The 15,436-nt window shown below is 39.3% G+C and overlaps 1 protein-coding gene and 1 long non-coding RNA gene across 2 annotated transcripts; both read right to left on the reverse strand.

The window, feature by feature from the left end:
- Window positions 1-86: 86 nt before the first annotated feature.
- LOC146457012 (uncharacterized) lies at window positions 87-3,205 on the reverse strand. Its single transcript, XR_014858650.1, has 2 exons — window positions 2,830-3,205; window positions 87-1,088 (listed from the first exon to the last, which is right to left on the reverse strand). It is a non-coding gene; the product is annotated as an uncharacterized LOC146457012 (long non-coding RNA).
- A 1,217-nt stretch (window positions 3,206-4,422) lies between these two features.
- LOC146457013 (uncharacterized) lies at window positions 4,423-11,224 on the reverse strand (the record flags this gene model as incomplete). Its single annotated transcript, XM_085092477.1, has 5 exons — window positions 4,423-7,199; window positions 8,183-8,323; window positions 8,993-9,109; window positions 9,742-9,930; window positions 10,502-11,224. Coding segments are annotated over 5 exons (3,857 nt in total), but the record flags the coding sequence as incomplete, so codon positions are not given.
- Window positions 11,225-15,436: the final 4,212 nt, after the last annotated feature.

Here is a 15,436-nt window from a genome sequence, read left to right on the forward strand (position 1 = left end):
ACAAATGACACGTCATGAGCTTAAAACATGAAAATGAAAACATTTAGGGGTGGTCATTTGGATCTTTTGAAAAGCACACTCAAAGGTTCATGGCATGGCTCAATTTCATTTTGACCTTTACTTGAGGTACAGATTTGTTGACTTACAAAATAATAGCTCTTTATGTCATATCTTTTTGACTCAATAGCCATAAAGGTTAGCAACCATAACTGTAATTGAATATGGATATTTGAAAGATACATTTCAATATCAGGTGAAAGATCAAGTAGAAGAAAGACCCTCAGTTATTTTTTTGGGATTTCTTTTCACAACTGCTTAAGGACGGTGCCTACTAATAGCGAAGTATTTTTGCATGGTTTATCACTATGCGGGAAAAGCAGATCTTGGTAGCGGGTATTGAAAGCCAAATTTAAGGAAATTGGGGGTAACCACGCATTTTTTAGAGATAACCAAGCAACAATTTTTTATTATTCTAAAAAGCAGCAAAATACAAAGCAATGTATGGCGCTTTTTTCCAAATTGAAGCTTTATTCTCTCTGAAAAATGCATGATTTCCCCCCAATTTTCTTTTTGGATACCAAAATCACTTGCTAAGTTCTGCTTTCTCCGCATAGTTTTAAAGTGCGCAAAAATATCCCTGTAATAGTAGGCACCACCCATAGGAAACCCGAGTATCTCCAGATGCACAGAAAGTATGCGCAGTAACAATAGTAGGCACCGTCCTTAAGTTCTAGAAAGGACTGAGAATCTTTCTTCCAATTAAACATTACTTTAAAATGTTGGTCATTTTGTATCTTTGCACTCTAAGTGGTACATATATACCAATCTACACAATTTCCTGCCAGAGAGGAACAAAATTATGACCATTTGCATCCAATCCATCATTATATGGGAGATCCTCCGTCAATTAACCCTACAAACTTGAATATCAAATTTTACATAATTTTGCAACATGACGAGAGGTCAAGCTTGACAATAACAGTTCAACAACATCTGTTGTACACAAAGTCTTTTGAGGAATTGATGAGTCATAGGTGTCTTTGAAGTAGCAGTTTCTTCAGCGGTCTGCACAGTTTAGGTATTGCATCCTGAAAAGAAATAAAATAACACCAATATTGTTAATGTACTGTAGTAAGCAGTCAAACAGTCAAACCTCTTGTAAGTGATCACAAATTAAATTAAAATAAATTCTGACATATTAAGGGTTATATTTTTAAAAATGATCTATCATTTCAACAGTCATAAACAGTCACTTCTAGCAAAATTTAATGTGGAAATTACAGGTTGATGGGGTCAACCAAGAAAAAACGACAACAACAACAAGAAAACAATTGCCTTTAATCATCATAACAGCTATTATGCTATTTTAATGCACCTGCATTTTTTCTATTTAAACCCATAACACCTCTCACAGCAAATCTTTATGGCTGTAAAATTGTTTCCTTAGATGAATATAAATGGCCCAGCATAGGTCAGTGTGTTGCCAAAAAATAATATTGATAATAATATATTTTAGTATATACCACACAAGTGAATAGTGCTTGTAGCGCGCGCTGATTGGCTAGCTCGGAGGTGATTAGCCAAGTACTATTCACCTCCGAGCAACCGAAGAGAAACAAGATGGCCTCCCCTTTTGCCATGGTCACTTAAGAGGAAAATATTTCTTTAAAAAAGACGGCCAATACAAAAAATACAAAAATGGCAACAAATTTTGGTTTGATGACATTACATGGTAAGTTATTAAATCTTTCAAACCTCATATTTCTAGGCGAAAAATAAAAATACCATCCATTTTTTACGAAACTGTCGAGCACTATAATTACAATGTAAACAAAGAAACATCTAATGTTTTGCAGTGTGGTCTCAACAATAGGACAAATTTCACACAACAATCGAAAAAAATACACGTGAGCAACTAAGCAAGTGCCTCCAGAAGTGTTAGTTTTCTGCAAGAAAGCGAGACGGAACTTTCTACGATAAGAAATCGATTACCGCGCGGCACGCAAGATTTTAAAATTTCCCGCCATTTGTCGGTATATTGTCAAAATTAAAGTAATTTTTGGTCCACTTCTTATTCAGCTTGTGTGGTATATACTAAAACAATTATTCACCTCAGTGTCGGTGAAAGTGACGGATATTTACCTCGCCGCTTCGCGGCTCGGTAAATATCCATCACTATTCACCTCCACTTTGGTGAATAATTGTTAAATATTCCATGTTATGAGTGTAAATAAAAAAATGAGAAAACTCTCATTAATCTCATTCTAGTGAGATTAAAAGGCTTTTCAAATAATAATAATAATAATAATAATAATAATAATAATAATAATTCTTTATAAATAAATTTATTCTAAAACGGCATGTACACGAAATGCAAAAGCCCCTTAAGATTCGTAAGCTTTCTTCAAGTCCATCCTTCCTTATTATAATACCATAACCTCCCTTAGGTAGATCTTTACCTCCTATAGGCGGATGTTATGAGTTGGTAAAAATGAAAATATTTAATATGAAATTCAAGTCAATGATAGAAAAGCTCCTTATGATGAGTTTCCCTGCTAGAGAGTAAGCTTCTATGCCTATGAATTGACTTTTATGATACATAAGTTATAAAATATACACTGTAAGCCACTGTACCTCCCTTAGGTAGATGTTAACCTCCTGTAGGTGGATGTTATGAGTTGGTAATAAAATTTATGAAATCACACTCAGGTCAATGATTAGAAAAGCTCCTGCAAGATTGTAAGTTTTAATGCTTGCAAATAAGCTTTCCATGTGTACGATTGTGCCAGTATAACACATACGATACAAACGTGGTGCTATAAAACGTACCTCCCTTAGGTCGATGTTAACCTCCCGTAGGCCGATGTTAACCTCCTTTAGGTCGATGTTAACCTCCCGTAGGCCGATGTTACCTGAGCAAATCTTGACTGTTTTCATAGTTCCACGTTTCTTCCACAAATCGAACGTAAAATCCTTGAGGTCAGTGTTCAGACGCCGAGAAACGAAAGTAGAAAGAACTCTGTATTCTACCATAACGAATCCTAACAAACGTTCGAAGTCTTTATTTCCCCGACGTCGTCCGCCATTACTACTGAAAGAGAGTGAATGCAGGTCAATTTCCGGTATAATCGGATCTCGGTTCGTGGCTGCTCCGAAGAATAACCCATGACGTCACCTCCCTTAGGCCGATGTTATCTTTTCTCAACCCCAAAGGAAAAATTTCACGCATTTATGTCGGGCATGAAATGTAATGCGATACTCAAGTTGTTGAACAGATTTCCCTTTGTGAGATCGGCTTGCCCTACATTAATTTTGTAATTTTAATTCCCAAAAAAACTTCACTTGCCCATCGGGCAAGTGATGGTTAGAATCCACTGGCCCGATCGCAAAATCCAGTAGCCCCGGACTATCGGGGACACGAATTTGCATGACGTACTGCACATGGCGTGCTTCTATGAACTTTGAATAAAAAAAACACGTGATTTTTTTAATCGGCGCATCAGAATACAAGAGTACAAGAATGGTTATTTTTCGTTACATAATCGGGCAAAGATATAGTTTCTTTTAGCTTTCAAGGAAGTTTCCGTAGCCGTCTAAATTTCAATTACTATGTGTCATCTGCATTCACGAGTTGGCTCACAGGAGCCTTTGATTTGGATTCGCTCTGGCAAAGGGCTACGGCTCGAAACGTCATCACTCGAATCTCTTTACGGCGGCCGATTTACCATCAATTTTCAACTCTGTTGATAAACCAAACATTCGTTTATAAAGAGCCACAACTCCCGGAAAATTGAGTAAGTGGCGAGTGACACACTGATGCTTTAAGTCCTTCGACCTCACGTCATTTGACATCGGCCAAACCTTGCAAACCTTCCCGTTGTCCTTTCGTGTTTCTTATCGTTCGTTCCCAAAAGAGGAAAGTACTTTTATTTTGTCGTCTGTTCGTTCTCTGTGGGTGTGTACGGTCTCTAAGCCAATAGTAAGCAAAAAAAGGCAAACGTTTACTTTTAATAATTGTTTATTTGTTCCTTTACACATACATTCCTCTCGAGAATAAATATGGAATATATTGACACTGTCAGGAAAACAACATTTTGGGTTTTAGCTCTGAGAGCCATGTTCGGAGCAGATTATTATATACACCTGTATTTTGTGCAAGTATTTCATATTTAAACACATCAGTATTGGATTAATTGTTAGAGCGCTTTTCAATTGAGCATGCAAAGTAAACATTTCGCATTTCCTTTCCTTCGGTCTATAAATGGTTAAGTTGGCCACTTTCTCAATTATTAGACATCAAATCAAAAACAATCCTGACTTGCTTAAAAGGGTTTTCCGCGTTTAAGGCCATTTACTTACATTTTCTTCGTGGTTGATAAATTCATTGTGTTGTTTACTTTTTTTTTTCTTTTTTTTGAGGTACGTTAACAGTAATTACTTTGGTTACGGTTTTGTGATACTCAATTGAACACCGCTCTCCCTTGCTAACGGGTTTTCCGTGTGTCGAGCGAACTAAAATTTAACTTGACAGGGTACATCTTGTAGTACAACACGCAGGTGTGCCACGACTTGTGGTCTTATATTGTTACCAGCAAGGTACAAGTAAGTGAGTTTACAATTTTTATCTTTTAGTGCATCACACAGGTTTGCTGCTCCTTGGTCTCCTATATTGTTACCAGCAAGGTACAAGTAAGTGAGTTTACAATTTTTATCTTTTAGTGCGTCACACAGGTGTGCTGCTCCTTGTTCTCTTATATTGTTATCACCAAGGTACAACTTAGTGAGTTTACAATTTTTATCTTCCAGTGCATCACACAGGTGTGCTGCTCCTTGTTCTCCTATATTGTTATAACTAACGTCCAAGACAGTGAGTTTACAATTTTCATCTTTTAGTGCATCACACAGGTGTGCTGCTCCTTGGTCCCCTATATCGTGATACCTAAGGTATAAGTAAGTGAGTTTACAACTTTTATCTTTTAGTGCATCACACAGGTGTGCTACTCCTTGGTCTCCTATATTGTTATATTTAAGGTACAAGTTAGTGAGTTTACAACTTTTATCTTTTAGTGCATCACACAGGAGTGCTGCTCCTTGTTCTCCTATATTGTTGTTACTAAGGTTCAAGTCAGTGAGTTTACAATTTTTATTTTTTAGTGCATCACACAGGTGTGCTGCTCCTTGTTTTCTTATATTGTTATTGTCCAGGATTAACGCAGTGAGTTTATTATTTTCATCTTTTAGTGCATCACACAGGTGTGCTGCTCCTTGGTCTCCTATACCGTTATTCCCCAGGCTTAACCCAGTGAGTTTATTATTTTCATCTTTTAGTGCATCACACAGGTGTGCTGCTCCTTGGTCTCCTATACCGTTATTATCCAGGCTTAACCCAGTGAGTTTATTATTTTCATCTTTTAGTGCACGACCAATCTCTACACAACCCAACGTACCCATACCGTTATGTGACAAATTCAAGTACAAGTCTCTGTTAACATTTTTAAGGGCATGCAGTACAGCTGCACAATCTAGAGGTGCTAGGGAACAAAACTCCAAATACACTCCATGAAAACCAATTTCTGCCAATTTGTTTTGTAATGTAGATTGCTGCTTTACATTGATCTCATACAAACATTTACATACGTTCAGGGCTAATCTCCCGTCTACCTTAGCTGGCCAGCAGGTCAGTATCCTTCCCTCTCTAAACAACTTACACTCGGGTGGCTCCTGTGTCGACATAGGAAGAAGTTCACTAAAAATATCAACATTGGAAATTTCTTGGTCTGGATCAGGCTCCAACAGCCCAGCCACAAACTGTATCACTACTTGCCATGCACCTTTGTTGATGTGATCAGCAACAAATCTTCGCAATTCCTCTTTAGTCATGGTGTCCGTTACATGCTTAGCAGCGAAAAATTCCTGCACTGTTAAGTGCAGGTAACAGTATTGTGCTTTGGGCTGTTCACTAAGTAAACGGGGCTTGGCGTCGGGTAAACGGTGAAGCAGTCCACAATCCTCCAGTCCATCAACTTCGTTTGATTCTAAGATTAATCTTCCTTGTTTAATGCCATTAAAAGCGATTTTTCCCAGTCTCTTGAACACCATTTCATTTTCGGGATGAAGCTGTTTAAATGGTTTGTACATGTACGTCCCAAGATCGGTTTTAGAGCAGCTGTATTTGTCATCACGATTGTGCTTATGGAAGAAAATCTTGACGGTCATGCTGTAAATTTCGGTCATCTTTGTTGGGAGTTGCAGACCTCCATCGAAGATAGAGATCGTTATCAAGTGTAGCAAGCAATGACACACGATAAAACAATTCACGGGGATATAGCACAGTGAAAAGAGGTTTATGTTTGTGCTGATGTGTTGCCATATTGTTTCTTTCGCGACGCGATCACCTTCTGTAAACTTCTCCACATAGTCCTCAATTTCCTCTGATGTAAATCCAAGAATTTCAACTGTCCTTTTGAATTTTAGGTTTCTAACACATTCCACAGCAGTTGGTCTTGTTGTCGTTATCACCGTAGAACCACGGAGAAGTTTTCCTGACACTAGCTTGCTGTAGAGACAACGGAGGGGCATTTTCGTCTCCCCAGTGTCCTTGTAATATGAGTCATCTTGGGCTACGTCTGACCTTGCAGAGAATTCATCAATTCCATCGAAAATCAAAAGTACTTTGGTTGGGTTCTCTTCAATATAGCTCCAGACATCGTCATCCAAACGTCCTACTGTTTCTGCGCGATCCAACAGCTCATAAAGATTGAGGTCTGTTTCCGAGTTTAAATGTCTGAATTTCAAAAGGAAGGCCATGTTAAAATGCGTTTTCATCTTGGGGTGACCGGATGCCCACATTCGAAGAAGCTTAGTAGACAGCATCGTTTTGCCAATGCCTGGACGACCAACAACGAGGACATTGTTGTGCTGCGCATCAAAGATGTCCTCTGGCCGTACAGACTTGGACTGACTCGCATTGGGTGTGGGGTACACTTTGAGTTGTTCCCATCTATCTGTGGGAAAGTCATAGTTCACTCTGCCTTCGTGAATTACTGCATTTACATATATTTGGTCCGTACTCAGATCTTTAGCTTCTGGGCCTTCACCTGGATTAGTTCTGAAGGGTTGTTGAAGATCTGTAAGCTGCTTCGTGCCTGCTAAAACATCGTCCTTTATCTTTTGTACGGCTGCTTGCAGTTGCAAATTATCTGGATTGAGGAAAAGAAAATGAACATTACATCAGCCAGTTTGTATGTCGAGAAAGCTTTGCGCAGCCAAATATATATTGGGGATAAAAATCTGATCGTGATATTCTATTTCAGAAACCGCCAGATTCCTTTTCTGTACTGGTTTCGCTTTTTGAACAAATTTTCAGTACCAAACTGTAGCCAACGACCCCCCCCCCCCCCCCGAAAAAATTAATAAAAAAATAATTAGTTAATTAATTAATTTAAAGATTAACACAATCTAGGAGATGGGTATTACAAACAACTCTCAGAGCCGTAGCCTTAATAAAGATAATAGTTTTATGGCAATTTTGTAAAGAAGACAAAATCGTGCCACTTCCTTTTCGTTCTGAGGTTTATCTTTCCACGAGACGATTATTTGGTTGCGTATCAGAAGCAGACTTATATCCACATCTCTTATTGTCCCGACTTTTTCATACACGTTTCTTGCTAGAAAATTAAACTTGCACAGGTTTGCAACTACCCTAATCTTAATTCCTCACATTCAACACTTGAAAGTTTCAAGTCTAGATTCTTCACAACGTTTTTGCTTTGGAACGCTTGTTTACTTTTAGTTACTTTCAATCAGGAATTGTACAGCATCGCTGCTGTCGAATATTATACCAGGCCGCGCGCGGTGAAAAGAAAACGACCCAGAAACGTTTTTACTCTTGATGTTATGACATTTTTTCTTTCCATGAAGAATTATGTGTATAAGTTTGGCAAAACTGTTTGTTATTTCGTGGTCCATGCATCATAACGTATATCTCGCACTTTTGTAACTAATTACCAATAACTAATGAAATGGTTCGGTGCAACTTCTTTATAGGTAATTCTCTCTAATTCCTTTCACAAACACAAATACTTCGTCTTTAAGGACAGCGAGAACCGTTTAATTAGTAGACTGCTTCCATGAAGTCTACCCAGGTCAGCCTTTTCCATACATGAAACTAACTGGAACTAACCTTCATCCTTCTTTTCTCTTCTTCTCCTTTTCCTTCTCTTTTCCTCACGTTTTTCTTCTCTTCCCTTTTTTTTCCTTTTCTTCTCCTTTTTCTTTCTCTTGCTTTCTTTTCTCGTCTGCTCAACTTTCTCGCTGATGTCATCTGAAGATCAACATTCAAAACAAAACCTAATAAACATTCTTTGTAATCTACCATGCAGCCATGAATGTGAGCCACGTTTTGATCACCTTTGCGGTTTTTGAAAAACGATGGAAGACGGGCGGGCAAGCAAGAAGAAACGAACGAACAAAGGAAGACAAAGAAAAAAGTTCTAAAGCGTTCATGTTAATGTTACGTTTTCCTGCCAATGCATTAATTTTCAATTTGATGTGAGTGCATGAACAAAGAATTACTTCACACTCTTAATACCCTGTAAGTCCCCCGTTTCGTCTCTTTCCCATCTTATCTTATCGACCCCCCCCCCCTCCCCCTCCCTTTTATTTCCAAGCTTCAAACCATTGCTCAATAGAGAGACACCCCACACATGTGGCATAACAAATAAATCATTTTCATAAATTGCTGGGGTTTTATTGAAGGCCAGCCGCAGGTTAAATTGATCATCTGTGAACACAACTTTGTCCAGCTGCTTCAAACATCTCAACCACTGTTTGTAACAAGAGATCATATTAAAGTTAACTATTATGCCCAGGTACAACAAGCTCTTGCCCAAATGGAAATGTCAGTGAAACCCCTGAAATTGCTACCTGTAATTTTTCCACAAACCAATTGCCAAAATATGCTTTTTGATGTACATAGCTAACTGGAACTGACCTTCATCCTCGCTTCCTTTTCTCTTTCTTTTTCTCGTTTTTTCATTTTCCTTTCTTCCTGTGCTATGGGGAATATTCAATTCTTCCATTTCAGTGCTCATGTGCTCGCTAATGTCACCTGAAAATTAATATTTAAAATGACTTGGTAAATTTTTAAAATAAAAACACACACACAACATGCATTTGTATGGTTTATTGAGCTATTAAACTCATCAACAATAGATGAGCTTGGAAGCTGGTGCCTAAAAGGTTGGTGGAGCCAGACGGCATGGGGAAGGAGGTTTATGGGAACCCTGCGAGCAGCCACCACCAAAGGCACCGTCACACTGAACCCAGTCAGTGGAATACTTACGAAGGGAGGGCAGAGAGGGAAAAAGGCTTGAAAATATAGCAAGAGAAATGGCCTTTCTCACAGGCCAGCAAGCATTAGCAAATGCAAAGAGAACCATGAGGTGCCCCCAGCAGAGAGGTGAAAGGTCACCCCCGACCGAGCCACGACGAGAGGCAACCACTGACCGGCATTGTCTTGACTTGAACCTTGCCTAAATTACATTTAACCACATGAAAAATTCACTCTTTCCTTTGGGTCAAAACCATCAAATGTTCATGAAATAAAATGAAACCCAAGCATATTACAAGGTACATGAACATTTTTAGATACAACAGACAAGAAGAGCTAAAAAAGAATATTTTAAGGCCAGACTCAATTGATCATGTCCTTCAGCCAGCTTTTCCAGTGATGACATTTACCTTGGCTATAGTGCGGCCATCCTTGGAAAACATGAGGATCATTAAGAATGTTGGCCACAACAGAGGCTGCCATTGTACTTGCAAAAGCCATCCAGTCACCACTTGAAGGCTGAGTTGGATCTCCAAAACTGGCCACACCTTTTACTATCAGCCATTCTACCTTGTCATCATAGGCTGCTGCATAAAGACCTGAAAATATAGGAAGACAGATTGTTAAAATAGTAATATTATTTAGGCTCTAAAATCATTCGTGTTTTGAGGGAAGTGGTGGGCATACGCTGTAGTTAGACATACTTGGGGGTGGGGTGGGGAGTGAGAAGAGTGTTAGAATATTCTGGTAAAATTCTTGCTTCACCCCTCCCCCTTCCTATGTCATGCTTTATGACTACTGGATATTATAAATGATAATGACTACACTTGCCGACTTCCTTGTAGAACCAGCTCAGCGCAAGAAAAACTCTATGTTGTTCAGAGCATAAAAAAAGAAACTTTAAAATATCTTAAATTACAGCAAATGTAAGTTCTGCTTTCTCTACATATAAGTTTTAAACCACACAGGAATATCTCTGTATTAGTAGGCACCACCCATAGGAAACCCAAGTATCTTGAGATGCACAGAATATACATGTATGCGCTGTAACAAAAGTTGGCAACGTCCCTAAAATATTCAGTTTACTGTTGCTTAGACCTTTTTTTACTTTCTACATGTAATACACAAATTGATAGACAAAGGATGCAATCAATTTCTTAAAACACTCACCTTCACCCTCTGATTCAATAGCAATAGCTTCAGGATATTGCTGAACAACATCCTCATGCCTCCAACCAGATCTGGGTGCCAGTCGCTGGCTCAGAATATCACCATCACGGTGCACTGTCACTTCTCGCCCATCCGGGTTTTCCAAAGGAGCAACCCAGCCATCGACAATATACCTGATAAGCTGACCAATATTTCTGCTGACAGGTGTTTTGAAGCCGGAAGGTGTTGTTAGCTTGGAAGATACAATGACATCTCCTAGTTTGGCTTTATCAGGACTTAAGCCACTGCAGGTACCCACTGAAAATACAGCCTTGGGACGAAGGACCTTGATTGCATTCTTTACAGCAGTTGAAGAACCACCTGGCTCTGCAGACCCTTTGGAGCATCTTATTAACGCAATCTTCAGCTTCTCCTGGTCACCGCTTCCAGTTGACCCAAAGTACACATAACCAATCTCTTTGTGGCAACTCCTGAAAGGTTTATGAAGGTACTGGAAACAGCTTAAAAACTCACAGTCCTCCACCGTCAGTAGCAGAACATCAATAGGTAGTTGAGCATCACTCCATTTTTCACTGGTATTTGGAAGCTCGCTTGTCTTTGGAAGCTTAATACTGAGTCGTGGAGGGCTGTCTTCAGACTGCAGTAAAGAGCTTTTCTTCCACTTAGTTTTGTCACCTAACGGAGAACAAGCAAAAAATAGAGAAAATGAAAATATACATTTTCCTTTGTTCAGTTAATTTCACTATACAGAAAGTAAAAGTTCATTCAAAAATACTGTATACAATATTTCAGTTGCACAAAAATAAAGTTTTGAGTAGACTATGCTTGTCCAAAAGGGACAAAATATCAAGATTTATTTATTTACATCAAGTTTCATATATCAATGTCAAGATTTATTTATTTACATCAAGTTTCATATATCAATGTCAAGATTTATTTATTTACATCAAGTTTCATATATCAAAGTTAAGATTAGTATGCATATGTTAAGATTTGCATATGTCTGCAACAAGATTTAAATACACATATCAAGATTCACACGCGAGTACATCAAGTGTAATAAATACTCACTAAGTTTCGAATATACACACCAAACTTCGCATATTCATATCATGGTTCGCATACCTACGTCAAGATACGTAATGGACCAATTTTTTAAATCGAAAATTGCAGATAAATTACATGCGTCAAGATTGTCATATAATTATATGTACATCGAGATTCGCATACACATCGAGATTATGATAGGCTTGTATGAAGTACTAAGAGATATACGTTAACACTGCTGGATGTTAAAACCGCTGAATTTTTGTTTTGCGTTTTGCGTCGACGCACGTACGCCGAGGTGACGACTTCGCATCTAAAAAATGGCAGGGTCGAACGCTTCTGAATTTAACGAGGACAGATTAGCGTCGATAATAAGAAGTGTTTCTACGACAGCCGAAAGATCCAGTACCCAAACCTCTGTAGAAGAACTGAGGTCTCGGTTTCAAACACCGTACTTGAGTGACAGGCCTGCACGACTCCTTAGTGTGTGTTTTAGCCTTTTTTATAATTTGGCTCTCACGAGTATATCTTTGATCGATCGCCCTCTTTTTAGCCTCCCACGCAGACGTTCTTAGGGGTTCGTCACGCGTTCTTGCCCCACGTGGGGCAGGAACGCGTGTCGAACCCCTAAGAACGTCTGTGTGGGAGGCTACCCTCTTTTGTAAGATATGAGGGGCGGGTCTTTGTAGATTTCTTTGAGCAATGGTTGTTGCTCTACGGTGCCAGTCTTTCAAGAGGATTTGTTTTAAGTTTGGCACTGCTGGGTGGTATTGTGTAACGAAAGGCAAGATTCATTTGTTCTGCTTTGATTTTTGAAGGAATGCCAGTTTCCTGTTTTCAAAATGCACTTCTGAGAGGGTCCATTGAACAAGGTTCTCGGGATAACCTCTTTTCCTTAGGCTTGATTTAAGATTTTTAATTTGCTCTTCAAATATTTTTTTAGAAGAGTTTGTTCTGAGAAGTCTCAGAAGCTCGCCTTTGATGAAGCCTTTTTTGACCCCTGGTGGGTGGCACGAAGAAAAGTGCGTATATTGAAATGTTTCAGTAGGTTTGAAGTGCGTACGCACATCAAGAACTGAATTGCTTCTGAATCTTACACCTTTAGAAATGTTTGTATCCAGAAATGTCGTTTCTGTTTCTGAAATTTCAGCCGTGAATTTAATTGTCGGGTACTGTTTGTTTGCTTGTTCAATGAACTGCAGTATTTCCTCTCTGTTTAGAGTCCAGAGGGAAAATATGTCGTCTATATATCGGTTCCAAATGAGCGGTTTTAATGCGCTTTGGTTTAAAATCTCCGTTTCAACCTTAGCCGTGAAGACGTTGGCAAAGGCGACTGCCATTTTTGTGCCCATGGCTGTACCATGGGTTTGTAGGTAGTGTTTTCCATAGAACTGGAATGAATTCTCTTGGAGAATTAAACTTAGCGCTCTTTCAAGTAGCCGTATAAGGATAGGAGGTTCGTTGTCGTAGAATTTTTCGTATGCTCTGCATACGGTCAGTATTCCCTCCTCTTGTGGTATGTTTGTGCAAAGGCTTGTTACGTCCATTGAAACAAGTATAGCGTCCACTGGGACTTTCGTTTTTTCTATGAAATCGACGAAGTCAGTGGTGTCTTTGAGGTAGGACTTTTGTTGTTGTGCTATAGGCTAAAGTAATCTGTCAACAAATGATGAGTTTCTCTGTAGGGCCATCACACACAGATATTATAGGTCTACCGACCGGAGTCGGTTTTTGTATCTTGGAAAGGGTGTAGAATTCTGGAATCTGATGAGGTGGACTTGGTGTTTGACAAAGCCAGTTCTTAGTTGTTTTATCTATGTGGTTGCCATGATAGTCAGGTCGTTGATTAGTTGTTCCACTTTGCGGTGTGTGTCAACTACCATGGGTGACGGAAGATTTTTGTAATGTTCTTCTTTATCCAGATGGATTTGGCCTTCTTTTATTTCATCTTGCGTGTTCATGACTAGTACTACAGTTGTAGTTCCTTTGTCTGCCTTTTTTAAATTTATTGTAGGCATTGATTGCCTCGCGTTCGGCGGGTGGCAGATTGTTTTTAGGCTTTGTTAATTCTATTTCTGCTAGTTGGCTCTTAGTCCTCTCCAAATAACTCTAAAGGGCAACTGATTGTTGTATCAGTGGTTCCCATGTAGATTTTACATCGAAAGGATGTGGTTTATTGTTTTTCCCGTGAAATATGTATTGTAGGCGCATTCGTCTTGCAAACATATTAAAGTCACCCAAGAGTTGCCGCCTGAATTTATTTGTGTGTGATTTGTCACGGGTGTAGGAATGAATTTGAGCCCTTTTGCCTGTAAATTGATCTGGTCATCTAGAAGTTCTTTGTTTGAGAGGTTTTTGATGTGTTTCTTGTTTGCCTCTGTTTATATTTTAAATTGTTTCTGGTGTTTGATTTTTTTGCGTTCTTTGCGCTTTCTGTTTGCTACGTTGGTAGCTTGAGGTATAGCCTGCGTAGCTGGTGGTTTTGGTGGGCGGGAAAGCCGGGCCAAAACGAGCGGTGCAGCTGCGGGTGAAATTGGGAGAGAACCGCGCCATTTCCCATTTCCCCATTTCCCTGCGGCTACGCCACCCGTTTTGGCTCTCGTGCCCGGCTTTCCAGTGAGCCAAAATCGCCAGCTATGCAGGCTACTTGAGGTAACGTAAGGCCCTCGTCAGTTTGTCAATGTCTCCAAGGACCTGCTCTGAGCACAGGTCCCCAAAGCGAATGTGACACAGGTTACCATGCAAGCGTGATTTAAGAGTTTGTATGGAGTTAAAATTCTGAAATCGAAATTTAGACAACAATATTCCCACAAAACCCACAAAAAATATAATTAAGTCTGAAAAAGCTTACCCGGTGTGTTTTGCTGTGTTTTCAATGCTTCTCAGTGCTTCTAAACGCTGTTTAGAGCGGTTTATCTCTCAGCAGCTGGTCCACGTGCATCACTGTAATATGTTAATGACAAGGTAGGAAACTAAAAGTCGAATTTGAATAAAATTTGGCCCGTCACTTTAGGAGAGCGCTTCGAAAACCTCGCTAAAATTTGCTTGAAACTTAAGCACTCGCTTAACTGTCTCTCCATATGGCAAGAAGGATGATGTGCGGTCCCTCCTGGGTAGCCTATTTACGGAGGAGTTCATTTATTGAGACACAGGCATTCGTTGAAAACAAAGTTCATTTCAAATCGGGTGCCATTTTTGCCGCCGACAGAGCCGTGTCGCTGGAATGTTGGAACAAACTCACGGTCAAACCTAGGCACGAGTACTAAAATGTGCCCAGCCGGGGAAATCCACGGGAAGCCTTTAGCACGTAACAAACCACACACACCCTCTCCCGGCTAAGTACAGTTCTGTACCAGCCAGCCGTGCTTGGCGTGACAGCAAGAAACGTCTCTTGAGAATATAAATTGGTTTTTGTATTATTAATTTTTTTTTATTATGAATTAACTTCGCAATTTTCCAACTTGTTAACTTACGAGTTGGCTTTTATTGAATAAAAGCTGACTAAAAGAAATTGAAAATTTGTCTTTGTATACACGCTCTCCAAAAAACCTTGACTTTCGCAAAGTTGTTGTTTTGCCGAGAACGGCTCATTTGCTCTTTAAACCTTTTGTATTTCGAAGTTCTCATTACCGGTTTATTCCTTGCGAGCAGGAGAGCAGGAAGAAAAAATAATCTAAGTCGTTTGACAAGATCTGGCGATGAGTGTTTAGTCGTTTTCGGTAGGTCACAGTCAATACAATCAAATTTTGGTACGAAGTTACATCCGCTGCAAGATGTGACAGATGTAGTCACTTTCGTGGATGAGCAAATATGTCGAGGTTAAATTCGGTATAAGTTGTATTTTTATTTATATTCTTTTGTCACGTTAATGCGGACCTAGCTCAATTA

Source organism: Pavona decussata, unplaced genomic scaffold (genome assembly GCF_977016875.1).
Source record: "Pavona decussata unplaced genomic scaffold, jaPavDecu1.1 SCAFFOLD_250, whole genome shotgun sequence".
NCBI lineage: Eukaryota > Metazoa > Cnidaria > Anthozoa > Scleractinia > Agariciidae > Pavona > Pavona decussata.